Here is a 26712-nt window from a genome sequence, read left to right as displayed (position 1 = left end):
CTGGTTGGGATTGCATTAAATCTTTATACCATTCACGGAAGTTTGGCCATTTTGACTATATTGATTCTGCCTATCCAGGAACAGGGGATAGCTTTCCATTTTCTGACCTCCTCTTCAATTTCTATCTTAGGGTGTTGTAGTTTTTGATGTAGAAGTCTTTTATCTCTTTAGTTAGGTTAATTCCTAAGTATTTAATTTTTCTTGGTGCTATTATGAATGGTATTGGGGGTGGGTGGTTTCCGGTACCAGGAATCAAACTCACAACCTTGCACTTGCCAGGCAGGCACTGTGCTGCTGAGCTAAATCCCCAGCCCCTATGAATGGTATTTTTTACTAATTTCTTTCTCAGTAGGTTCATTATTATTAGTGTATGAGAATGCTATGCAGCCGGGCATGGTGGCACATGCCTGTAATCCCAACACTCGGGAGCTGAGGTTGGAGGATCATTGTAAGTTCGAGACCAGCCTGGGCTACAAAGTGAGCTCAAGGCCAGCCTGAACTACATAGTGAAACCCTGTCTCAAAAACACAAAAAACAAACAAACAAACAAAAAGAATGCTATAGATTTTTGTGTGTTGATTTTGTATCCTGCTGCATTCCTGAATTTTGGTTACTAATTCTAAGGGTGGGTTGTTTGTTTTTTGAGACAAGGTCTCACTATAGTAGTCCAGGCTGGCCCTTTAGTTTACTATGTAACCCAGACTGTTCTTAAACTTGCTGTGACCCTTCTGCCTCAACCTCCTAAGTGCTAAGATTACAGGTGTGTGCCACCATATCTGGCTTTAATCTGAGATTGAGTGGACTTTTTTGGTCTTCTATATAGAGGATGTGCAGATAATGATAATTTGACTTCTTTTCCTTTTTGGGAAGGCAGTGTAGGGTTGTTTTGTAGTTTGGGCTGACTTTGAACTCACTACATGGCCCAGGCTGACCTCAAACTTGCAGCAATTCTTCTGCCTCAGCCTCCCAAATACTGGAATTATAGGTATTCACCACCACACTGGCTCTTTTCCTATGCATATCCCTTTTATTTCTTTTCCTTGCCTAATTGCTCTTGCTAATGTTTAGAAGATTATGCTGAGGGCCAGGGATATAGCTCAGTGGCACAAGCTCCTGCCTAGCAAGCACAAGGTCCTGAGTTCAATTCCCAGTACCAAAAAAAAAAGAAGATTATGTTGAATAGGAGTGGTGATAGTTAACATCTCTGCCTTGTTCCTGATTTTAGCAGGAACACTTTCAGTTTTTTCCCATTTAATATGATGATGCCAGTAGGTTTGTCATAAATGGTTTTTATCAGATTGAGATAAAGTCCTTCTATATCTATTTTCTTCAGGGTTTATTTTTCATGAATGGATGTTATATTTTGTCAAAGGCTTTTTCTGTGTCTATTAAGATGATTATGTGACTTTTGTCCTTGCTTCTGTTTATATATGTGATGTGTTACATTTATTGATTTGCATAATCAAACCATCCTTACATCCCTGAAATGAAGCCTGCTTGTTCATGATGTATAATCTTTTTGATTATTCATTGAATTCTGTTTTCTAGTATCTTGTTGAGAATTTTTTCATCTATATTCCCTAAAAAGATTGCTGTATAGTTCTCTTTTTTGGTTGGATCGTTTTCTGGTTTTGAAATCAGAGTAATGATAGCTTTCAGGAATGACTGTGGGAGTACTCCTTGCCTTTCAATTTCATTAAAAAGCTTGAGAAATATTAGTGTTAGAACTTCCCTGAAATTTCCTTAGAACTCAGCAGTGACTCCATCTTGACCTAGGCTCTTATTAGTTGGTTAGATTTTTTATTACTGCTCCAATTTCATTGCCTGTTCAGGGATTTTAAATCTTGGTTTACTTTTGGTAATTCATATGTAGCTAAGAATCTATCCATTTCACATTTTTAAAGAATGCTTTTCCATTCCTAGTTTATGAAGAATGCTTTGTGTTTTCAAGGAGGACTTTATAGTTATTACTTTTTTTTGTGGTGCTGGGGATCAAACCCAGAGCCTTGTGCATGCAAGCTATAATTATTATTTTATAACTATATATATCCCATTGATAGTTATTATTTTATAATGATATAAAGTAATATAAATATTACTTTATAGTACTATAAAGTAATATTAATATTACTTTATAGTACTATAAAGTAATATATATTATTATATATATCATATATATGAGTTTGGTGATGAGAAAGATTTTCGTATAAGCTTAGTCTTTCTTTTTAAAATCAGAACTTGGTTTTTTTTCTGTCATAAGGATTATAGGACTGCTGGGTTTGCTATCAATCTTACCTGGGTTTCTAGTAATTATAAGGTCAACAGATCTCATCTGATTGGGAAGCCCCAGAACCACACTGAAGTCTACTAGACAGGGATCTAAGAGGTAATACTGGCCTCAACCCACACCTCCAATGATCCTTGGAATGAGAGGCCTCGGAGACTCGTCCAGGTAACCTGAGACCACTGAGTCCAGCCACTCGGCAGGGTAGCCGTGACTCTTGCATGACACACTGCTTTAGGACCATCCGTGTGACTATAGAAGCTGATAAGCCAAAGAATGGAGTTCTTACCACTCCCAATCCTACCAGTTGTGTGTCTTCCATTCCTCAGACCTACTTCCTTGCTAGGACTGAGGTCAGGCACTTGGTCCTGGGACTGGGTCACTGCAACCCTGATAACCAGACCTGCACCCTCTTTTCTCCCCTAGAACGTGCTAGAGCTGAGCATCTGCGATGAAGACACAGTCACACCCAACGACCATCTCTTGACAGTGCTCTATGACCTCTCCAAGCTCTGCTTCCGGAAGAAAGTCCATGTGAAGTTCCCATTCAGCCCAGAGGTAGGTGGACGAGCCCAGGCCCACAGCCCCCTGCCTCTTGAGGAGCAGCGGGTTATTCCCATGATGCCATCTCGTGGGCTCCTCCCCATATATCCACAGCCAAGCCAGTAGAAGATGGTGCTTCCTGTTTGAACCCCAGCACTCCCCATTACTAACCATGTGATGGAGGCTGGGAATATAAAGGAGTTTCCACTTCTCATCTATACAGTGATGATAGTAACATCCCCCCTGACTATTTTGAGGCTTAAGTGAGAAACACAGCTAAGGCACCCAGTGGTCTGTGCTCCTGACACAGAATGGAGATGTTCGTGCTGGTTCCCTTTCCTCTTTTTCTAGCCTTACAGTCCCGTTTCAAGGATGTCCCAGGGAAACGGTACCAATGAGGGTAAAGGGGGCACATCCACAAGTCAGAGAAGGTTGAGCTAAAGAGGTCCAGTCACTTAAGGGACTGCAGCGTGCTCTTCCTGCCCTGGGCACTCGTCAGGGGCAGGCATCCTTCCCCTCCCCTGTTCCTGTGGGGAAACTGAAGCCCTGGCTCGCCTCAGGCTTTAACAAGAGGTAGGAAGGACCACGTGAGGGAAGGGCCACCTACCCACCTTAGGAGGGCTCTGCTGATGTTCCCTTGCGGGAGCTCTGGGCATTCACGTGGGACAGACAGCAAGCATTCTGGGGCAGAGGGATGCACGCACTTGTGCCAGGGTCAGCTCCTCACCCTGGCCCTCTCTGATGTCAGTGCTGTCTCTGATCTCAAAGACTTGGGGACAGAGAGTGTAGAGGGGGCCAGGAGGTATCCCTTCTCCAGGGCAGCAGGGCCGCGGAGGGTGGGGAATGACAGCGCAGGTTCAGAGACAGCAGAAGGGCCTGGCTGGGAGAGGTGCGCACACACTGCTCACGGCCACCTTCCCTCCCTCCCCTGCCAGAGCTTGGAAGAGCTGGAGGTGGAGTTCCTGCTGGCAGAGAGGTGAGCAGACCCAGCCCCAGGATGGCCACAGTCCAGAGCTGCAAGTAGCTTTCTGCCTTTTCCTGCCCTCCCTTTCCTGTCTCACCCCCTACCCACTCGGAACCCTTGTTAGTGCCAGCTCCATTGGCAGGTGGGTGTGGGCCCCGCCACTGCTCCCCAAGTGCATCGCCATCAGCCTTGCTGTAAAGACCCAGTCCCCTGCATTCCTGAGGGCAGCTTCCAGGAAGAATTTCTGCCACAACAGTCTGGGGGCCTTCTTAAGGCCCAGCCGAGGAAAAAAATCAAAACCTTAGTTCTCTTGACCAAGAACTGTCAGAACAAACACACCCAAACCCTGGCCTAAGCAGCTGGACCCAGGTCAGCAGGGAGACCCTGGGCCAACAAGTAGGGTTTGGGGGCTGTGACTGTAGGGACACACACAGCTGAAGACAGGGGGAGAAGAGGGCAAAGAGAAAGAAGGGAGGAAGCAGGGGCCTGCCCAGAGGGGCAAGCCACACCCGGGAGGGCAGAATTCCTTGCGATGGGGCAGCCCATCCTCCTCTCTTCCTAACCCTGGCTGGCATGGGTCCCTGCGCTTGTGATCAGCCTGGGGGCAGGGGAGGGTGAGAGGCGTGAGATGGGACAGTAGGTTGATCAAGTTCCCCACTGGGAGCGTCCTCTGCCTGGGGGAACTGGGAACTATTTGAGGGACCTTCTTTCCTACCAACAGCTGGTTAGTGAATTAAAATCAGCTTTATTTCACATTGAAGAAAATCTCTCCTCCAATTCTTGGTTTGACAGGACCTTTGGGAAGAGCTTCCATGCCTGAATTAGAAAATGGCTTACAAAATGAAATACGTCAAAATTGATAATAAGAGTTGATCTGATGGCTGGGCGTGGTGGCATATGCCTGTAATCCCAGCACTTGGGAAGCTGAGGCAGGAGGATCACTGTGAGTTTGAGGTCAACTTGGGCTACAAAGTGAATTCAAGGCCAGCCTGAACTGCACAGTGAAACCCTGTTTCAAGAAGACAAAAAAAAAAAAAAAAGAGTTGATCTGAAGACACAGTCATCTTGGGCTTAATTTTGCAAGGAAGGCTATGGATCAGAAGCTAATTGTGAACTTGGATGTTGATTTTATAACACAAAGATGTCTAACATCTCCAAACTATTCTCTAGCTGGGTCAAAACTGTTAGATGCATGCAGTAGATAAATACAGAGGGGAGGCTGGATTTTTTATTTTTCATGCAAAACATTTATTCCAAGTGAATTATTATATGTAATAGTTTTTCCCCTCAACAGACTTGGGACAACCACATCTCTTTAACTCTGTAAATAATGTTATCAAAATAATCTTAGTCTTTGAAATCTCACAGAAATTTACATTTCACAATCTACCCTGAATATCAAGGCTGTAAGAATAACATATTTCCTATAGCCAAATATTTTTTAGCTGTGTCTACAAAAGGAAAAGAAAAAACAAAACCCTATAGCTTGGTTAAGGCCTAAAGTTACCCAAAGAACCTAAAATAAAAGAAGATAAAATAAAATAGATGTTAAATAAATAAAATGTTTACATCTGCCCTAGTTGGTGGGCGACAGCCCCTTTCTTGCAGCTTGTTAATCCTTATAACTATACACAGCTGCATCTAGTTGGATATAAAGAATAGTTATTCCTTAAAAAATAATGGGAGCTTTTCTGTGCCTTCTAACCCATAACTCTTATCTTCTTGTGGACACTCTACTTAAAATGCCAGTTTCCTCCTTTATCAACTACGAATCTAAGGTCTGTTAAGCTGATTTTTTTAGGATAGCCAAGAAGAGTCTGCTGTTTTATTATTGACCTTATTTATGTCATCTGCATGAGAAATCAATCAAGAATGGAGGAACTGAGGAGTTCTCCTTTTGTCTTTCAGCCCCTCTCCGCCGGAGACCCTCATCACCAATGGCGTGCTGGTGGTAATTTTCCTTCCCTGTAGCCGTAGAGGTCACATCTGGCTGCTGCTGCCAGAAGAGAGGACACTGGACCCGTGTGGGGCCTTGTCCTGTCCTGAACCCTGGAGGAGTTGGTCTAAATGACTCAGCTAAACAGGGGTGCAAGAAGGAATGGATAGCAGCCTGCAATCCTGCATCCAGGGAGAAGGGGATCACCCCGGGAGTGAAGGGAGAGGGTGGCTCAGGCATCACCCCGGCCCAGCACCCCAGATCCTCAGAAGATGACCCTTCCTCTTGAGGGTCTCCTAGTAAAAGAACCCACTAAGGGGAGCCTCCTCAGACTCAGTCCTGGCCCTGTCCCCCACAACCCCAATGCCTCTGCAAGCGGAACTGCAGTATTAAATATTTTCCCCTATTTCAGCCATTGGTACAGACATTTTAATCAAATATATCTAATGGCCCAAGGTTTAAGGAGACCTCTCTCTCAGTAAGCAGAGGCTTTTGGGGGGCAGAGGTGTAGCCCTGGGTTGGAGCCCCTGCCTGCCACACATGAGGTCCTGGGTTCCATCCCCAGCACTGCAAAAATCAAAATCAAAAACAAAAAAGGCAGAGGCTTTGGGAAATTGTTGTGAAAGAATGTGGCCTGCTTCTGCTTCTTGCAAAGACTACCTCATTCAAAGTCTTCACTTTTTTTTTAAGAGCAGAAAATATTTATTGAGGGAAAGAAAGCATCCATCTGAGAGAGGGACAGAAGGGGACCCGAGTGGGTTGCTCCGAAAGTCCTCACTTTTGAAGTGCAGAGAAGAACACTGCCCTGGTTAGATCCTAGCATGCCCCTTGGTAAGTTATGACCATGTGTCCTAGAGCTCACGGGACAGCCTCACTATCAGACGCCAAATATCTTGTCCCTGACCAGAGTCACGTATCTTAATTGGGGTCAGAAATGGGGGCAGCACAGCCAGCTTCAGTCTGAGGTCAGCCAACCCAGAATATAGCCCCTCCATCTTGGTTGCCTCCGTTTGGCTTGGAAGAGAGAGGAGTGGCTTGTGCTCTGCGTCCCAGTGACCCTCTCTGCTTTGTGACAGTCTCGCCAAGTCTCCTGCCTGGAGGTTCATGCGGAATCCAGAAGGCAGAGGAAGAGGAAGAAAAGTGAGCATCTCGGCTCCCTACCCTGCGGGGAGGAGGGAGGGCTGACTGCCTCCAAGCCCGGCATCATCTGCTGGCCTGGTCGCAGTCTGGAGGCAGAGGCTGGAAAGCGGGGGAAAACTTGGCCAAGACGCCCACCCTCAGGGTCCTGAACCTCTGTCCCCGCCAGCCTCCCTGGTGTCCTGGGTCTGGGACCCAGTGCTGCCCTCTACACACACCTGGCTGCTCTGTGCCCCTCTCAAGGCAGCTGTGGCCCTGTGGGTCCTTTTACCTGTGTCCCCTTCTCCGGCCAGCTCACCTTTCACAGAGTCCTGGTGACTTCTAGGTGGAAGGGAAGAAGAGATGTACAAACACTCCTCGCCGGCCCACCCCAGGCCCCTGCAGCCTCCAGCTTGTCCCAAGAAGATAGCAGTCAAGACAGAGGCCTCTGCCTCCAGACTGACGCTGGGATGAGCGGCCATGACTCCAGGACTGGTCTCGAGGACGCCCTCAGCAACCCAAAGGGCTTTCTGAGGACCTCACTGATCAGCAGTGGTGGCCAGCCTGGTTAAAATGCAGATTCTGGGCCCTGCCCTGCAGACAGAATGGGACTCTAAGGCACCATAACCAGGGCCAGGCCGTGTAGAAACCTCCTGGTCCCTCCACACAGGCTTTTTGCTGGGCCAAGTGGGGTGGGTAGAGAGAAGCTTCCCAGGAATCTCACCTTTGTTTTATTTCTCAGTGAAAGACCTGTTGGTGACGGTGACCGAATCCTTCGAGAACACCCAGCGCATCTCACCCCGCAGGGAGCCCTGCTGCCCAGACCCTGCCTCCTTCCACTACCCCAAGTTCTTCCAGCCCCGCTTGGACGTGGCTGTGCCTAAGAGCCACTGGGACTGTTTGGTACGCAGCACAGTGGCTGTGATGGCATGAGGGGAGGGAACTGGGCGGGAGGACGTTGTAGGGGTGCCCTCCCCATTCTTCCTACCCCCTCACCAAGCGCACCTGTGCTTCCAGCTTGGCTGCTGCAGGGCACACAAGAACGGTCCTGTCAGCCAGCCCCTCGACTGCCTTTCCGATGGCCAAGCTGCGATCCTGCCTGTGGTGAGGACCAGGGAAAGGGCTCCCAAGTGGCTCTGCCTGGAGCTCCTGTGGTTGGGAGAGCAGGCGAGCTCAGGGCACACAAGGGAAGGGGACATGTGAGGTCTCCCAGGAAGCACTGAGAGGTCTTGGGAGGCAGGTGGAGGAGCCACAGAACATGTGGAAGCCAAGTGAAGGTGGCGGGGAAGGTCGTGTGCAGGGGAGGAAGAGGGGTTGCAGTGCGCGTGCGTCCTGAGTCAGGTCAGGTGGGCTGCATGGTCGGTCTCCCCCTCTTTGGTTGGGATCACTTGGCTCTGAATTGTTATCCGTGACAAGTTGTTCATCTTTCTATCCTCAGGGTGAGAACTATGAATTACACATGAAGTCCACGCCCTGGTAAAGTACCCCTTCTGTCCTTCCTCTAGCTTGTCCATACCGACCGGTGCAAAGCAATATCTCTGTGGTTTCCATTTGCATTTCCCTGGTGGCTAGCGGTGGTGAGCATCTTTCATGGCTAATCGGCCATTTGTATACCTCGCCAGTGATGTGTCTATTCAAACTCTTTGCCTGCTTGCCTTAAGGTGTAAAAGTTTGCTCTATATGCTGGGTACAAATCCCTTATAAGATACCTGAGTTGCAAATATTTTCTCCTATTTCTGTGTACATATTTTTGCATCATATTTTTGTGTTCTTGATGGTGTCCTTTTGATGGAGCCTATTAATTTCTCCATCGCTTGTGTTTTTGGTGTTGGATCTAAGAAATTGCTTCCTAATCCAAGATCATGATGATTTACTGGGCTTCATGAGCAGGTACTGCAGGATGGAAGGATATAGGTAGGCAAAGGAAGGGAGATTCCAAGGAGGCCCAGTGCCTGGGCAAAGGTGCAGAAATCAGGCTCCTCCTGGGGCTCTGCGAGCCTGCCAGGCCCTTTCTAGGAAGTAGCTTGATGTGAGTTTGGAAAGGTCAGGTAAGCTCTTAGATACCAGGCTAAGAGCTGGGACTTGCTCCTGTCAGAATGTGATAGGAAGGGGGCAAGAATTGTGCATGTCATGGCAGCACCTGCCCTGGCCTTCAAGACCTATGGGGATGGCATAGTGAGGTCAGAGATATGAAGAGCTTTTGTCAGCAGCACAAGTTCAGCAGGAGCGTGATTCTGTGATCAAGAAGGGCTTAGTGAAGAATGTGAGGAACAGGGAGCTGGTTGATGGAGCTCAGAAGAGTACGTACTGTAGACCCCTGTCTAGAGGATTTGCCAAAAGGATCTCGGGCCCCTTTTCACCATGTTGGGCCTCAGACTATTGAAGGTACCAGGGGAAAGCACTCCTGAACTTTCCAGACCCTGCGGAGGGGGCACAGGTATCAAAGAATCCCTCCTGCAAGGAGGCTGTTCTTTTGTGAGACACCAGTGTAGAGCGGGCCAGTGAGGTTTGGGGCGTTTCATCTGTTACCTCACTAAGTGCTGAACACAGTGCTGAGGGGTAAGCACCATTTTACAGATGAGAACACAGAAGCCCAAGGTTGCAGATGTGGTACATAGCAGAACTGGGACCCTAAAGCCACATCTGGCCCCTGACGCTGGAGATGGGGGAACTGCTCAGCTAAGGTCCTCTGTCCCCCAGCCCTGACACACTGGATGTACGGCTGGGCTTCAACCTATGCCCCGAAGAGCTGGAATTTCTGGAAAAACGGAGGGTGGTGGTGGCCAAGGCGCTGAAGCAAGTGCTGCAGCTGGAGGAGGACCTGACCGAGGATGAGGTGGGTAAGCAGAGGAGCCGGCCTGGGCTCGGGTGCTCGGGGCCACGCTGGCTCTTGCAACCCCACACCCCACCAGCCACTCAGCCCTGCCCTGCCCTCAGCAGCCACAGCACTGCCTCTCTGCCACGGATGCTCCAGCTGCACCGGATATGACTCAGATACGTGCTCACCAGGGCAGGGGAGGCCAAGTACAAAGAGAAAGAAAGGGCTCCTGCTGCTGCTGTGTGCTGGATCTGAGTGACTGAGCCTGCGTTAACGGCTCAGGGGCCAAATGGCCTCCGTGCCCCAGCTGGAAAACATTTTAAGCTCTATCACCTGGTGCATCTCCCTACTCTACCCAAGAGGCCATAGGTCCTTCATCCTTCAACATCTCTTCCCTCAAATCTGTATACACAGACGGTAGGACAAGCGGCTTCCACTCCCAGGACCAACCGCTTCTTCCCACAGAGGTAGACAGGGCCCGGCACCACCTCCTTCATGGGCTCTGAGGACCACACTGCCCAGGGAGGCAGGCCTGGCCTCTGAATGCCACCTTCTAAGTCTGGCCTTAGTGCAGATGGAGACCACAGGGGGCAGAGGGCAACTTGTAAATGGGCTTCAGCCAACTGAAGGCTCTTATAGCTATTGCTAAATGAAAACAGAGTAAATTTTAGCCAAGAGCCCGCTTCTCCCTCCCATCTTTGGAGAGAAATACACTACGAGCATTTTAAACCTATGTCAACCCACAAGTGTCCCCCTGCCCTGCCCTCCCGCTCCTCCCCAGAGCAGAAGTTCACTCCTTCCTGCTATTAAAAATACAGTACTGAGCATGTGCCATGGATCAGCCCTGGGCCTGGTGTCCTAACCTCACATCCATCCATGGAAGACACGGGTTTGGCACTGTTGAGACCCCATCGCCCTGCCCTGTCCCCAGTTCTGTCATCTGTCACCTGAGGCCTGCAATGGGAATGATATGAACCCTTGGAGCCATGACTGCCCGTGACTCACCAGAGCCCTTCCCGACACCCCCACTGCTCTGTGAAGGACAGTTAATGCTGTTCCTCGCCCCTCCGCTCCCTGCTGTCTAGCCAGCCTTGTCCCTCCTGCTGTTCTATCTGACCTGCTGTCTATGCTTCTAAGTCCCCTCCTACCCAGCTCTCCCTCGAGCCCCGCCAGCAGTCTGCCTCCTCCGTGACCGCAGGTACCACTGATAGCCATCATGGCCACCGGGGGCGGAGCAAGGTCCATGACCTCCCTGTACGGCCACCTGCTGGGACTGCAGAAGCTGAACCTTCTGGACTGCAGCAGTTACATCACCGGCCTGTCTGGGTCCACCTGGTAAGGAGCTGGGAGCCACTGTCCAGTGGAGTCCACAGCAGGCAGCAAATGGCCTGCCTGGGGTCTCTGATGAGGTTCTGTCCCCTCCCAGCCCAAGCAAAAGGGACTCAGGACAGCGGGAAACTTAACATTTGGAGGCTCAGTGTCTAAATCTGCAAAGTGGGGATAACTAGCACTGACCACTTGGGAGTGCAGCGAGACCTTGAGAGGCTCGCAGAGTTCTAAGAACACAAAGCCAGCGTGTACATGCCATTACTGGCGGCACCATGGCAGGGACCCAGGAACATGGCAGCCCATGAGTGAACTCCTGGTGCCACTGACCCCATCCTGCTAGGACAATGTGGCTGCCCTCTCTCAGGGCTGTGCAAGTCTCCCGTGGTGGAGAGCTGACCCCCAACGCTGTGGCTTCCCCTCCCGCAGGCCCCCCTGTCCTATACCCTGTCCACTCCCCTGCCCTGTCCAGTTGCCTCCCACAGCATGAGGAGAGCAGGCAGGACCTCATGAGGACACCCCCTCCACACTCTGGTGGGGACCAAGGGGAGAGAGTGTAGGCTCCTGATAAGATTCCTGATAGGGCTCATGATAGATAAAAATGTCTTATGACTTTTTAAATCAGAAAAAAATCGACATCTAGGTTAAAGAAAATGTTGTTTTTTGGCTTTTGGTTTTTTGAGACAAGGTCTTGCTATGTAAGTCCAAGCAGGCCTTGAACTCACTCTGTAGCCCAGGCTGGCCTTAAACTCAAGGTGATCCTCCTGCCTCAGCCTCCCAAGTGCTGGGATTACAGGTGTGCACTATCATACCTGGCAAGAAATGTTTCAATAACATAAATATATTTGTCTTAATGTAACAGAATTATCTAACAGAATATTTTTCTGGTGGACGGGAACCACCAAGGTCATCACGTAGCTCTGGTTTTGGATGGCTGGGGATCTGGGACCACCCCAGGCCTCTCAGCCAGGGCTGCATCTACTGTGCCAGTGACTGGTAGGCCTGGGAGCCCTGGTCTCTTACTGTCCCTTTTACCCCAGAAGAGCTCTCGGTGCCTCTCATTTGAACAAGCAAATGTGAACTGGCCCTGGAAAATTGTCAGGGCCTGGAGGCTTCAGCCCAGATGGGATGGAAGCAAGGGCTGGTAGTTGTTGGTGTGGCCTTTATGCTGAGCATGGATGTCTCTCAGTATCAGAGGGGACTTCATTTCGGAGCCTACCCCTCCAAGATACCAAAACCCACTGATGCTCCAGAGCTTTATATAAAATGGCTAGTGTTTACTCGTAACCTACATGCTCCTGCTGTGTACCTGAAACATCTCTAGATTGCTTGTAATACCAAATACAGTGCAAGCACTATGTGAGCAATCGTATGTATGGAGTTGTTATGCTGTCTTATTTAGGAAGCAATAACAAGAAAGGAAAAGCCATACAACGAGTTCAGTACAGAGGCAATTTTTTTTTCAAATATTGTGGTCCATGGTTTGTTAAACATGCAGATGAGGAACCAGAGGATAAGGAAGGCCAACTAAATTTTCCCAGCATGATTGTACAGCTGGAGGAATGCAGTAATTTGCCGAGGGCCACTCAGCTAATGAGCGCAGCGAGGAGTTGGAACCTATTTCAGGGTCCCTGTTCTTTATGCGAGAAGCGACTCCAGATAGTAGGCCATAGGATAACTCACCTCCTCCAAGGTCAAGGGATATCTGCCCCCACCTGCTGCTGTGGGGTAAACAGGAAATGGGGAGGCAGGAGATAGGGAGGACCTCGGGCCCAACCAGGGAGGGTCAGAGGCTAGAGGGGCCCTGACCTGGGGAAAGAATGGGAAATATTCTTTCTTTTTTAAAAAATATTTTTTTTTCAGTGCTGAGGATTGAATCCTTTCCACTGAGCTACATCACCAGTCCTTTTTATTTTTTATTTTGAGACAGGGTCCGGCTAAGTTGTGAAGTAGCCTAGGCTGCGCTCAAACTTGTGGTCCTCCTGCCTCAGGTTCCCCGAGTACAAGGATGACAGGTGTGTGTCACTATGTCTGGCTGGGAGATATTCTTTTGAAAACAACCATTAATAACGGTTTTTGAAAGTATAAAAGTAACAAAGTAGCCTGGACATGGTGGTGTACACCTATAATCCCAGCACTCAGGAAGCTGAGGCAGGAAGATTGCCACGAGTTCAAGGCCAGCCTGGGCTACATAGCAAGACCCTGTCTCAAAAAGAAAAAAAAAAAGGTAACACCGTGAACCTTATGGAAAGTGGAGTGTTTTTTGTCCATGAAATTGGACCAAATCCCATTTTCCCTAGACCAAGTCCTGTGAAAGAAGAAGCCACTGCTCATACAACTGCAACCCAGCAAGCTCTACGCCATGGGTCACTTTCAGTGCAAAATAAAGAGAGGCCCTTCCCTGCCCTGCCTTAGACAACAGGGGGCCAGCCCAAGAAGAGACAGACAGAGGCTAGGCCCAGGCTGGGGTACAGGACAGAGAGTATCACTATCATGGTTTTGCTGCCCCTCATGGTCTACATGTAAGTTCAAAAGAAAAAAGAGAAATAAAGCTTTAGCCAGTATCATAAATATGGGAATGAACACTCAGCAGAGAGAGCTCGGGACTGGGACAGACCACACCTGGGCTTGCAGGTGGCCTCAGCATTTGCTCGGCGCCAGCCACTGTTTCAAAGCTTTCCCCTGTGACACCTCAAGTGATCATTACAAGAACTCTGATCAGAGTCCCCCTCACTCCACAGACAGGGAAACTGAGGTGAAGAGTGGTTACGTTGCTAGGCCAAGATCACACAGCAAGTGAGTGGCTGGGCCAGGTTTGCCCCTAAGAAGACCTGGGTCTGGAATCTTCATCATAACCGATGTGCTGGGCCCAGCACACAGTGGGCACTGGAGAAATAGTAGATTGCAATTATGAGTAATCAGGTTCACCTCCCTCCCACACTAGGCCCCATCTTACCTCTTTCCCCAGGCTCCTCTCACAGGTTTAGGGCTCCCCATGACTTGCCCACGTTCTCACCTGCCTGGACCCAGCGTTGATCAGACCAGGGCTGAGTCAGCTCTATCAGCCATACCTGTCTCTCCAGGACTATGGCTACCTTATACCGTGACCCTGAATGGTCCTCCAAAAACCTGGAGCCTGCTATCTTCGAGGCCCGGAGACATGCCGTCAAAGACAAGATGCCCTCCCTCTTCCCAGATCAGCTCTACAAATTCAAGGAGCAACTCCGCCAGCGCAGCCAGGAAGGCTACAAGGTCACCTTCACAGACTTCTGGGGCCTGCTGATTGAGTCCTGTCTGGGGGATGAGGTAGGCATTCACTTTCTCCAGGCATTCACTCTCCTTTCTCCATCAGAGGTCGCCACAGAGGTTGGGTTCACCTGCCGCTGCATCCTTGGACTGTATGAACCATAAGGTTCTGGATGCATAATGGCGGAAGGTGGTTCAGTGGTCTTCTCACATTCCCATTAGAGGATGACTGGGATTTGTGTTGGAGGCAGCTTAGGTGCACCCCAATATATGGGCAGCACATTGTCCTAAAGCCACAGCAAGACACCTGTGAGAGAAGATGGGGAAGGAGGAGGAAGGAGAGCTGTCAACCGTGATGCAAGTCGGACCCTAAGTGGAGGCTTGAGGAAACAAGGTCAGATGGAAGCATCCACGGCTGGAGGCAGTCTAGGAAGGCTCCACACGGCCCTTGGAGGGTCCCTTGCCACAGCCAGCTATGAGTGGTGTCCTCGGTCTCCTGAATGGGCCTGCTCAGCACTGCTGCTGCGCTCAAAGGATGTATGGCCTCAGAGTGCAGCAGCTGGGGCCCTTTGTAACTCTCTCGGCAGTTAGAGTTGTGCATGGTGCTCTCTCCTGGCCACTATGCAGGAAATCTGTCCAGTCAGGTTCTTTCCTTCTAAGAACCAAGGAGCTATGTCTGCCCCAGAAGACAGCCAGCCTGTGCTGGCAGAGCTGTGTGGGATGTGGTGGAGCAGGGGGTCCTCCAGTGACCTTGTGATCTTGGACATCAGGGGTGGGCTTGACTAACACCTGGACCCTTCAGGCCACAGAGGCCCACGGGGGAACGAGCTTTGGCTATTGCTCAGCCGCGAAGCAGAGCTGTCCTCCTGACCTGTATCCGGGCCTGCGGCTCGCAACCCCACTCCCAAATGTGCCTGGGAGTTCTGCATTCAAAGCAGAACTTGCCAGAAGAGGGAGGGGCAGCAGATTATCTTTTAGTACGTCCCCTGTTCTAGAGAATCAGACAATTTGAGCAACCAAAGATGACTTCACCATCATCATCAGTATTCACTCATCGTCAGTATTCACTCATCTCTTCCTTCAATCCTTTGACTAAATTAGTCACTTGCTGTGTGCCAGGACCTGAGCTTGCTACTGGTGATTCAGATGTAGCTGGTAACCCATGTGGGCTGAGCATTTTGAGGGTTTATTGTGGAGAAGAGCCAGGAAGCGAGCTCGAATGCTGTTGGGAGGCCTCTGTCTTCTACTCCGCCAAAGCAGGAGCCATTATCTCTTGCCCTTGGCAGTGACAGGGGACTGGATTCCCCTGAATCTGTGGCTTTACTTTCAGCACAGTGGGCTCCGTTGTGTCTAGCTAGTTCCTTCTTTCAAAGGAGGCCCCCAAATCATTGGGCCACACTGTGTTTGTCTGCTGGTGGGTGACCCAGGGAGGTAGGAACGTTCTCCGGGAGCATTGTAAGAACATGCTTGATTGGTGTCTATGGCCCACACAGCAACCCGGGCTCGAAAATGTCTGCTGAGGTCCCTGTGGTCCTCCCACCCTGCATACTGTCTCCTGCACGGGGCGAGGTCTTCTGCCTGCTGCTTCCCCTTAACCAATTCCTTTCCCCACAGAGTAGTGACTGCAAATTGTCAGACCAGCGTGCCGCTGTGTGCCGGGGCCAGAACCCCCTGCCCATCTACCTCACCATCAATGTCAAGGATGATGTAAGCAACCAGGATTTCAGAGGTAACACTGGAGGCCAGTGACTTAGGCAGGGGCCCTTTCTGGGCGGGCAGAGGCACTCAGCACCTCCAGGTCTCCCCACACACTCTCTGCCAACCTCCACATCAGAAAACTGAAGAAATCAATTTTGCTTCCCCAGTCTGCTCCACCCCAGGGTTGGGTCTCTGCTTGTGGGTGCATTTGATGGGGGCAAACTTCAAGGTTGTGAAAGGAAGGAGTTCTTAATATTTCTTAAGCTGTCTAGAGAAGGGCTGGGAACACCGCCCCTGCATCAGGGGTCAGCTTGGCCCCCATTTAATTTATCTGGCTTTGAAGAGCCAAAGCACCCAGCAGCTTGCAAAGCTGTTTTGTCAGTTTGCGGAAGCTGGCCGCAGGCGCCCCTTGTGTCCGCTGTGGGAACTGCAGCTTCCCTATCCCAAGTGCCCCAAGGTGGATGGGGTTGGGGGAGGGTGTCCATCAGCTGCTGAACTGTGTACCCCTGGCTCCCTGGCCTGGGGCTAACGCCCTGCCCTGCTGCTCCCTGCTGCAGAGTGGTGCGAGTTCTCCCCCTACGAGGTGGGCATGCAGAAGTACGGGGCCTTCATCCCCACCGAGCTCTTCGGCTCTGAGTTCTTCATGGGACGGCTGATGAAGAGGATCCCTGAGTCGCGAATGTGCTACATGCTAGGTGACTCTGGCTGCGGAGGCCCTTTGGGAACCCCGCCCCTTGCCGAGGAAGCCCTAACTTTATATTAGAGGAGTGCAGGAAGGCTCTTGTCCCCGTGCTGGCCCGCCGGGGTTAGCCTTTGAGCGCGTGACTTTCTGGCACTCCAGCACTACCTTATCCAAGGAACCTGCCAGCCTCCAAAGCTGCCTTAATCTCGCTGTGGCCTTCTTGGCCCAGAAAGGCCTGACATGACACATACACCAGTCACTGGGGATCCTAGGGACCCTCCCAGCGGCTTGGTCTCCAGTGGTCTCCCTGGAGCAGGCTGAGACAGAAGCCTCTGTAACTCCCACTCCCTACCCATGGCTCCAGGCAGCGGTGTGCCTGCTTCCGGTGCCAACTCAGCCCCTGGGCAGAAGGGACCACGGGATAAAGGGCAGAGTCCCTGGGGAAGCCCAGCCAGCTCCCCACCCTGGGCTCCCTAGTCCTTCCCAAGCCAGGGCCACTGAGTACAGGGGCAACTGTGATGTCCACACCCAGTTCTTCCCTTCAGCGGCTCAACTGCATCTGCCAAAGGGTGACCTCAGAACACAGACCATCTTTACAGCCTCAGTAACAGTTACACCCTTTATTTAAACTCCTTCCTTCTATCCCAGTCCAACCCATTTCACAAGGCCCAGCTCAGGTCCCATCTGTTTTGTGAAACCTACCCAGAAGCCCCCATCCCACAGTGGCCTCTCCATCTACCGAACACCTATGTTAGTGGCCATATGGTTCTGAAAACTGTAGTTCATGCACTTGAGTTTGAACTCTGGTTCTTCATTTATTAGTTGTGTGAAGTTGCCTAAGTTACTTAACATCTCTGAGCCTCAGTTTTCTCATCTGTGCATTAGACTTAAAAGTACCACCTACCTTGGAGAGGATCCCAATGGGTCAGTAAATGTGAGAAAGTTAATGAATATTATTATTATTAATGTTACACTTTGGAACTAATGAGATGACATTGCATGTATCAAAGCTTCACCATATGCCAGGCACTGCCCTAAACACTTTAGCTCTATGAACTAATGCAAGGGGTAGCTCTGGACTGGAAATCAAAGCCTACACTTGTCGTATGAAGCCCCCTCAGGGATGGGCCTTGTCTACCTTCACATCTGCTCCCTGCACTGAGGGGTGGGGACGGGCCGAGGGCCAGTGCCATGGGAGCTGCCCATGGGAGAAGGGAGTCCAAGGCCCCCGACCCCTGAGCACCTGGGCAGGAGTGGCACAGGTGAGGCAGAAGCTGCCAGGTTCGTGGGGCCCCAGGCTCTGGGGAGGACTGCTCAATGGCTCTGCGCCCTAGGTTTGTGGAGCAGCATCTTCTCCCTGAACCTGCTCGATGCCTGGAATCTGTGCAATACCTCCGAGGAGTTTTTCCACAGATGGACGAGGGAGACGATACATGACATCGGTGAGTGACCCACGGCTTTCCGTCGTGGTGGACTAATAGGCAGTACGGGGCACGAACACAGGACCTGCCGTGTGTGTCCACACTGTCCTGTGGCCCACAGACACGGAAGGCACCGGGGGCAGGGGAGGAGGTGTCCAGGTGAGCCTGTGCCAAGGCCCAAGAGTCCAGGACACCACTGGTGCCCGGGACAGTGGGTGAGGGTAGGAGCCTGTGAGTGCAGTTGAAGCTCTGTCTTCTGGCCTTGCCGTCCTCTCTGGGACCTCTGCATCTCCACTGCTGGCCCCTGGCCTGTGCCTCTGACCTGGGTCCCCTGGCGCCAGGGCCAAGCCCTGGAGAGCGAGGCAAGGAAGGTGCGAGCTGTACTTACGGACCCTTCTGGGGGCAGGCAGTCAGCTGGTGGCTCACCTGGGTGATCTGGGGCCCCCAACTCATATGACCTGCCCTCTATCCCCTCCCTGCAGTAGATGAGCCACTCCTGCCTGAAATCCCCAAATGTAATACTAACGTCCTGGAGACCTCAGTAGTGACCCCAGCATCCCGGCTGTCCAATACTTTCCGAGAGATCCTCACCTACCGGTCCTTCGTGTCTGAGTTCCACAACTTTATGTATGGGCTGCACCTGCACACTGACTATCTCCAGAACAGCCAGTTCCAGAAGTGGAAAGGTACCCATGGGCGCCCCTAGGACCCAGATCTGTTGGGAGGAGAGCAGCGGAGTCCTAGTTGCCTCGGAGAAAGGGGAGTGGACAACTCTGGCCATGTTCCCCTAACGTTTGGCCATGAATGGATTATGGATGTACCAGCAGGGTGCGCTGTGGGATTGTACACCACAATCCAGCAGTGGCCTGCTCCTACAGACCAGAAACAGTTCTTTTTCTGCAGTTGTGCTGGGGGACAGGGTGTTAAAGCATTGTCCCCGAAGTTGGGCAAGGGTGACCGAGTGCAGGAATCCCTGGGGAGGGAGTAGCCGTGCCAGGTCTTCAACCATTCTCCCCTATTACCATTCATCACCTCCTCCTGCTAAGACTCGAAGACTGGCTTCCCACCCTTTTTGATATTTTATTTCGCTATGGCCTGCAAAGGCTGCTGAGTCCTACTTGTTAACCCTTGTCCTCATGGTGCAGGGCAGAAGGGCAATAGGCTTCAGGCCCTGGGTAGCCCTAGTTTGCAGGATGGTCTAAGCCCCTATAATCCTACAAGCTCTGTGGCTGGGTCGGAGGGGGGTTTCTGTGTATAACCCATAAAGCACTTGCTAAAATCCCAAGAGCGTGTTGTTATCACCGTCCCACCCAGAGGAACTGTGGGGCTCAGAAGTGTCTCAGTCAGAACGGGGAAGGCTGGGGTACGGTGGTCCGTGCCTGAAATCCCAGCACACAGCACTCTGAGAGGCTGAGGTAGGAGAATCACAAATTTGATTCTAGCCTAGGCAACTTAGCAAGACCCTCTCTTAAAAAATTTTTTTTAAAAATCTTTTTAATGGGCTGGGGATGTAGCTTAGTGCAAAGGCGCTGGGTTCAGTCCCCAGAATCACAAAAGAGGTGGAGGGGGAGAGAAGAAAATAAAAAGAAGAAAAAGAAAAGGAGAGAGAGAACAGACGAAACCAGAAGGGAAGCTGGGGTTGTGGGCCAGTGGCCCAGGCTGGGGGACGGAAGCGCCAGGCAGGGCACTCACCGCAACAGGTGCCTTGGAGCGTGGCACCCTGATAACAGGAAATCTTGGCTTTTAGACACAGTGCTGGACACCTTTCCAAACCAGCTGACAGAGTTTGCAAAACACTTGTACCTGCTGGACACGGCATTCTTCGTCAACTCCAGCTGTGCACCCCTCCTCCGGCAGGAGAGAAAAGCCGACCTCATCATCCACCTCAATTACTGTGCAGGGTCCCAGACAAAGGTGAGTGCTAGGAGCAAGGTTCCATTCTGAGCACAGGTGCAACCAAGGTCACAGCCCTGGTGGCCTCAGTGGCTGTTGGGGGGGAACTGGCCCTCTCAGTGGCTCTGAGGCTTAGCATGGGACGAGCTCAGCTCATAGGGCACGGCGCAAAGCTGGAGGGACAAACGTCGGGGCAGCCATGAGGCTATCACACACAGTGGGGCCTGGGGGAGACATAAGTTCACTTAGCAAATATCAGTTTTATTCTTTCTTTGAGCATTGACCATACTTAGCCACCAGTTTAAAAAATATTTTAAAACACCTTTATAAGCCAAGTGCAGTGACACACACCCATAGTCCCAGCACTCTGGAAAGGTAAGGCAAGAGGATTGCAAGTTTCAGTCCAACTTGGGCAATTTAGTGACTTAGTGACACCGTTTTAAGATAAAAAAAAAAGGGCTGGTGATGTAGCTCAGTGCAAAGGCCCTGGGTTCTATCCCCCGTACTGAGGCCAGGGGACTTAATAGAACTTAGTTCACTCTAAAGTTTTATATTAGCCAGGGATATAGCTCAGTGGCACAGTGCTTGCCTGGCAAGTGCAAGGTCCTGAGTTCAATTCCCAGTACCAAATAAAATAAAGTTTTATACCACTTAAAGAGCTTAGAATGTCATGCTTTCAAAATAATCATACTGGACCCTCCTTCCCCAGGGACAATAGTCCTCTGTGTAGTTACCCTGAAGAGCCAGGACCAGAGAGGTCTGTATTTACTTTTGAGAAGTTCTGGCCCTCTCAAGAAAAGACACTGGCTTTGGTCTACTTTGATCCAGTCCTATCCCAAAGCCAGGGAACAGGAAATACAGATAAATGATCAAGGTGACAGCAATGATTGTGACCTAAATTTATAAATAAGTAACAATGTACTTTCCTACACACGGGTCTCGCCTGGTCCTGACTCTGGTTCTTTTTTTTTTTTTTTTGTCTTTTTAAGACAGAGTCTCACTATGCAGTTCAGGCTAGACTTGAACTCACTTTGTAGCACAGCCTGGCCTCAAAGTCACAGCGATCCTCCCACCTCAGCCTCCCAAGTGCTGGGATTATAGGCGTGTGCCACCACACCCAGCTCTGGTCACTGTTGCCCCACAGGCTACCATACACATCTACACAGGTCTCTGTGTAGGTGAGTGGCCAGGGATCTTCTCTCTACTTCACCTGGAGAAGGAGCTAGCAGGTGGGCTCACACGAACCCACTGCCTGAGGCTTCTTACTCTGACCTGGTAAAAATATCACAAACTGTCAGAGCAGTTAAGAACATAGTTATTAGGAAGCTAGGTCCAAGAATTCCATCTCTTAGCCCACCCTTAGCCCTCTAGTCCTCAAACCTTTCCCTTGTGATGTTCCAGCCCATGAAACAGACCTGTGAGTACTGCACCGTGCAGGGCATCCCTTTCCCCAGCTATGACATCCAGGATGATGACGAAAGCCTCCAGGAGTGCTACCTGATGGAGCAGCCCCAGGATCCTGATGTCCCCATTGTGACTTTCTTCCCGCTCATCAGTGACACCTTCCAGAAGTACAAGGCACCAGGTGAGCTGCCTCCTCATTGTCCCCAGTCCCCTCCAGCCCCCGACTGAGAGTGCCTGCTTTAGACTTGTGGAAGCCCCCATCACACAGTGGAAAGTGGAAAGCCACACTTCACTGCATTTGGAGCCATCTTGGCTTTGGCCAGGAAGAAGAGAGCCCCGCCCACACCACCCACTCTATTTAGTCATTCAACATTTCCTGACACCCAGCTATGTGCCTGGAACTGATTGGTGCTGGAGCAAACCCAAAATGGGAAAGCTGTTCCCTGCCCTGAGGTGTGTGCGCGCACACATGTGTGTATGTCTGTGTGTGCGCACACGTGTGCAAGTATATGAGTGTGTGTACATCTGCGTGCAAGTGTCCATCCATGCAGGGTGGCAAGGAGTCTGCAGCCTGACATAATAAGGGTCCACAACAAGTCTTTCTGTTACCCCAGGTGTGGAGCGGAGCCCCGAGGAGATGGAGCTGGGCCAAGTTGACATTTATGGCCCCAAATCTCCCTACGCCACCAAGGAGCTGACATACACAGAGGCTGCCTTTGACAAGCTGGTGAAGCTCTCGGAGTACAACATCCTGAATAACAAAGACAAGCTCCTCCAGGCCCTGCGCCTGGCGGTGGAGAAGAAGAAACGCCTGAAGAGCCAGTGTCCTTCCTAGGCCCAGGGAGCCCCACCCGTCCTGCGTCTACTGCTGTCAGAGCTGCAGCCATCGCAGGCCACGCCACCAGCCCTGCTCTCTGCTCAGGAAGGCAGGCAGGTGGCCTGGGCTTTCCACCCAAAAACATCATGAGAAGGGAGAAAGGAGCCATACTGGGGTTTTATACCTGTGGGATTTCTTTCCCTACTTCCCTACCGGGAAGAGTGATGGCCATGGGCTCCCAACGTTCTCCTCAAGCACAGAGAGAAGTGTGGCCTGAGAGAGGGGCTGGTTCCCAAGAACCTCAGGCTCGGAGCCCTCTCCTCCCTCTCCCTCCTCCCACAGTGAGCCTAGGGGATGCTCAGGAGGAGTGAGAAAGACTCCTAGTTTCTCTGCAAAAATGCTTTTCAAATTTTAAGGTAATTGCATCTTATATTTATCATCAAAATACTTTATGATTTTGAATTTTATGAATCAGGGTATTAGTAGGAAGCCGGATGCTAGGAGACCTAGATGGAGAACTAGGGATATCCTAGTGTCTGCACCAACAAAGCCAAACCAGTCACCCATGGCACCTGCCCAGAACCAGGGGCTGCTGACGCCTGCAATCCCAACCAGGCAGCCACGCTGAGCACCCAGTGCCAACAAAACGCCAAGCGAAGTGTGGGCTCCCAGAGTGGGGATCTAGGCTGGGGATCTGGGCAGGCTACAAAAGACGGCCTCAGGTGAGCAGAGTGCCCAGTGCTGCCCACACACCTCTCATCTCTCTCACTGCCCTGGCCGCCTGGTTTACAGGTGAGATTATTTATTTCTAAGTGTGATCCCAAAGCCAGTATACTCCAGCCCTTGGAGAACGAAGGGAGGAAGGAGCAAGTTGGACAGGCCAGGGCAGCCCTCCCAGAAAGAACTACTCCTCCCTGCCCTGCTCAGAGATGGCTTCCCACCAAATCCTGGGAAACCATGGGACGCAGAGAAGCCCAGTCATTGTGACCGGGTCTCCCTGCGGGTCAGGGACTTAAATGAAGAAAGGTGTCACCTGAGCCACTGATGTGCCCTGGCTGATGGGCACAGAAGGACAGAAAGGCACGTGGTCTGGGCAGAGCCCGGCAAGCCGTGTGGGGCCACTCTCCTCCCTAAGCAGTTCTTTGTTGTTGGGAAATGAATGGGGACAGGTACTCCAAACTTAGAAAAAGTGGGCTGTCATTTACATCCCTGCTGCTCAGGGTGTGGTGGGGAGCTGGTTAGAAATGCAGATGTGCAGGGACTGCGCAGCCACCCTGAATGGAACTGCACTGTAAAGAGACTCAGGCCTCCTTTCCCATGCCACCCCACCCTTGTGTGGTTCCTGTGTGAGTTAAAGTTGGAAAGGAAGCCGAGCTACCAGCGTAGTGGCACAGCCTGTAATCCCAGTGTTACTGCGAGATGGGCAGGGATAGTCCAGGCCCTTGTGTACAATGAGCAATGCATTTGCAAGCATACACTAAGTGAAAAGCAGCCGCATTTACTGAAGATCACAAGAAACTGTGCTCAGGGCAAGTCTATGCCAAGGAAAGACATGGCACAGACAGAAAGTGGTGCCAGGGTGAGAGGAAAGTAAAAACACTGCGCACAAAACACAGCACACAGCAACAGCCACTGATAAATCAGGCTTTCAGAATTTAAAGGTCTGCACCTCAGCCCAGCTGCCTCCCCTCAGTCTCTAGGTGTGATGGACAGGCATGATTGAGACCGTGCTGTGTTATCTCAGGGGCTCTCAGCACACATGCTTGTCCCAGAATTCACTTTGATCTTTTTTTTTTTTTTTTTCACTTTGATCTTAATTACATGCATGGATGAAGTACATATTTATGAACCCTTAATGAGGTAGGGTGAAGATGACTAAATGTCAGGCTAGGAGATGCAACACACGTGTTCTTGTCTAGGGCATCAAAGATCTCCTGAGTTCTTGTGTGATTCGCTACCTCTGGTAAGACAATGGAAGGAGGAATGGCCAGGGTGCTGTTCAAAATTAAATGGATGGAAGGAAGTGACTTCCTCAGCTCCATTGTTTCTAAGGGTACTACCAGCCTCTGGAGGGCTGATGCAGGAGGACAGCAAGCTGGAGCGAAGCCCGGGCAATTTAGGAACTTAGATTCTATCTCAAAATAAAAAAGGGCTGGGTGTGTAGCTCAGTGCAAAAGCCCTGGGTTCAGTTCCTAATGACACAAAAGAGGAAAGAGCACAGGAAGGAAGGGAAGTGAAGGGGAAAGAGTTAGAAAGCAGTGGACTTACACCACTGTCCCCTACAAGCTTGGACACCATAACTCCTTCGACTCTCTTGAGGCACCGGGAAGCTGGTGCCTCAAGGATCAGGACCCGCAACACCAGTCTCCACCTGAGACCTAATCCGTGTATCACCCCTCTCCCCTCTGCCAGGGCAGCCCTACCCCACTCTGCCCTCCCAGCTGCAAGCATGGGGTTCCCTAACTTCAGAGCAAGCAGGCACAGGCCTGTCTGCTTTGAGGGAAAGGTGGTCCTGCCTTGGGTCCATCACAGTGTGAAGTGAAATGTGTACCATCATTTTACTATTTGAGCACAGAATAAAATGGCCATGTGATTGTGGATTCATTTGCTTTCATGATCTGATGCTATGAAGCACCCATCACTCTTGCCCTTCTCCCTGCCCTAGCTTCCTGGGTCCCTTCCTTCTTCCCCCAGAGTTCCTCTCACCACTGGGGGAGGCCAGAGTGGTCCCTTTCTAAGCCATGCCTTCTCTGAAGGCTTTGCTTTCTCCCACCCCTTCTTATGGTGAGGACTCCTCTTGTTCTTGCTTTTGGTTTCGCTTGTTTTTTTATACTGGGGCTTGAACCCAGGGCCTTTGCACTAAACTACATCCTTAGCCCTTTTTATTTATTCATTTCTTTATTTTTATTTTGAGACAAGTTCTCACTAAGTCACTAAGTTGTCCAGGCTGGACTCAAACTTCCAATCTTCCTGCCTCAGCCTCTAGAAATTGTTGGGATTGCATGCATGTGCCACTGTGCTCAGCTTCCGCTCCTGTTTTTATGAAGCCATGTCACTCACACATGGAGCGACATCCCACGCTGACCCCGGCTGCTTCCAGCTCACATGTTTTTCAGGAAACACTGATTGGGAGGAAGGAAAGGCAGTTGGCATCGGTAGAGCCCCTACTTAGCGCACAGTGGCTGTAAACAGTCTGTTCCAGGAATTTAGATTCTGATTGTGGGGAATGGAGAGATGTTAATACATACGTGAGAAGTTAAGCAGTGCGTTAGTCAGCCAAATGATGAAAGTGTCATCCCCTCCAACAGAATAGAGGCCAGGAGTGGCTCCCTCTCAGGTCCCCGGCCCTCTGCCTAGGAGCATGATTAGCTAGAAAAGAAGTAAAATCCCCTGGCTCCCAAGTACCCCTCTGTCCCAGTCTCTCCCTCTCCTTCCCAAGAGAGGAACCAGGGCTGGGGATTTAGCTCAGCGGCAAAAGCGCTTGCCTGGCAAGCGCAAGGTCGTGAGTTCGGTTCCTGGTACCGGAGAAAAACCAAAAAAAAAAAAGACCCTGTCCCAAGAGAGGAACCAGCACCCACCACCACCAGTCACCTAGACCTGCAGATGGCTCCCTCCTCCCTCAGGCCCTCCCTTCCTGTGACTTCCTTGCCAACCACGCCTCAGTTCAGTCCAGCTTACAAATAGTTACTGCCTGCCAGCCACGGTTGTAGGCACGGGGACGATGAAAAGCATCAGCAAGTGACTCCACACTGCCCATAGCTTCCTTCTGGTCCCATGTGGGAGTCACCCAAGGACAATGAGTTTCACAATGCAAAGACAAAAGCTCGCAGCAGGGGTTGGGAAGCTAGCTGGACACTTTCCGCACTGAACTTCTGCCCGCTAAAAGGAGGAAGCCTCTCCTCCAGCTGCTCCTCCCCTGCTGTCCTTTAACAGCTGGATTCCTCTCTCTCTCCTCCCTTGAGCAGTCTCATCTCTACCCGGATTTCAACTAATGCTTCTGTTTTGAAAACTCTCAACCTTTTAGCTCTAGCCACATGTATCCAAACTCACATACTCAAATGCTATACCTGTGTGCATTAATTTTACAATATAACTTAAAGATCTAAAATTATGATGGTTCTTGACCTCATGGTCCAGGATGAGCTCTGGAGCTCCAACTATCACACCCATATTTCAGGACACAACAAGGAAGAAGGAAAAGAAGATGAAACTGTCTTCCTCTGAAGTAGACTTCCTGAAAGTCCCACATGTCCGTTAGCTAACATACCACCAAACCAAACCCAGTATCATTAACATAGTGATAGAGGAAAACTGTATCTCCCGACCACTCAGATGTCAAATGTGTGAGTTTGTGGTCTCACAACATTGAGGAAGTCATGAACCGAAGGAGGAAGTTAGAGTTTTATTGGAAATAAAAGGAAGAAGAATAGCTCCTGGATTTGTAGGAGGGGCCTCAAGTGGGTAGCCACTAAGGCTTTCGGTCAGGGGTAATTTATACAGCAAAGTCACAATGTGGGTACTATCATCACCCTGCACAATTACAAGTACAGCCATTTAGCTAATA

The 26712-nt window shown here is 50.7% G+C and overlaps 1 protein-coding gene across 3 annotated transcripts in view; it reads left to right on the top strand.

Annotated features, from left to right (window-relative positions):
• Window positions 1-24748, top strand: part of Pla2g4e (phospholipase A2, group IVE) — a 60565-nt gene extending 35817 nt beyond the window's left edge. For 2 of the 3 annotated variants that reach the window (XM_005381321.1, XM_013512528.1), the window contains 17 exons: window positions 2711-2842; window positions 3763-3803; window positions 5700-5742; window positions 6804-6867; window positions 7586-7746; window positions 7861-7947; window positions 8282-8319; window positions 9544-9679; window positions 10860-10996; window positions 14071-14293; window positions 15848-15962; window positions 16489-16626; window positions 17948-18055; window positions 18517-18720; window positions 19782-19948; window positions 21329-21512; window positions 21946-24748. In XM_005381321.1, the coding sequence (XP_005381378.1) occupies window positions 2711-2842; window positions 3763-3803; window positions 5700-5742; window positions 6804-6867; window positions 7586-7746; window positions 7861-7947; window positions 8282-8319; window positions 9544-9679; window positions 10860-10996; window positions 14071-14293; window positions 15848-15962; window positions 16489-16626; window positions 17948-18055; window positions 18517-18720; window positions 19782-19948; window positions 21329-21512; window positions 21946-22166 (2199 nt within the window). In that variant the 3' untranslated portion in view covers window positions 22167-24748. The remainder of the gene's footprint in view (window positions 1-2710; window positions 2843-3762; window positions 3804-5699; window positions 5743-6803; window positions 6868-7585; window positions 7747-7860; window positions 7948-8281; window positions 8320-9543; window positions 9680-10859; window positions 10997-14070; window positions 14294-15847; window positions 15963-16488; window positions 16627-17947; window positions 18056-18516; window positions 18721-19781; window positions 19949-21328; window positions 21513-21945) is intronic. The other variant, XM_013512526.1, reaches the window with a different exon arrangement.
• The last annotated feature ends 1964 nt before the right edge of the window (window positions 24749-26712 follow it).

The sequence above is a fragment of the Chinchilla lanigera genome, unplaced genomic scaffold (genome assembly GCF_000276665.1).
Source record: "Chinchilla lanigera isolate Chin_1 unplaced genomic scaffold, ChiLan1.0 scaffold00015, whole genome shotgun sequence".
Classification (NCBI taxonomy): Eukaryota; Metazoa; Chordata; class Mammalia; order Rodentia; family Chinchillidae; genus Chinchilla; species Chinchilla lanigera.
This window is presented reverse-complemented; position numbering and strand designations above follow the sequence as displayed.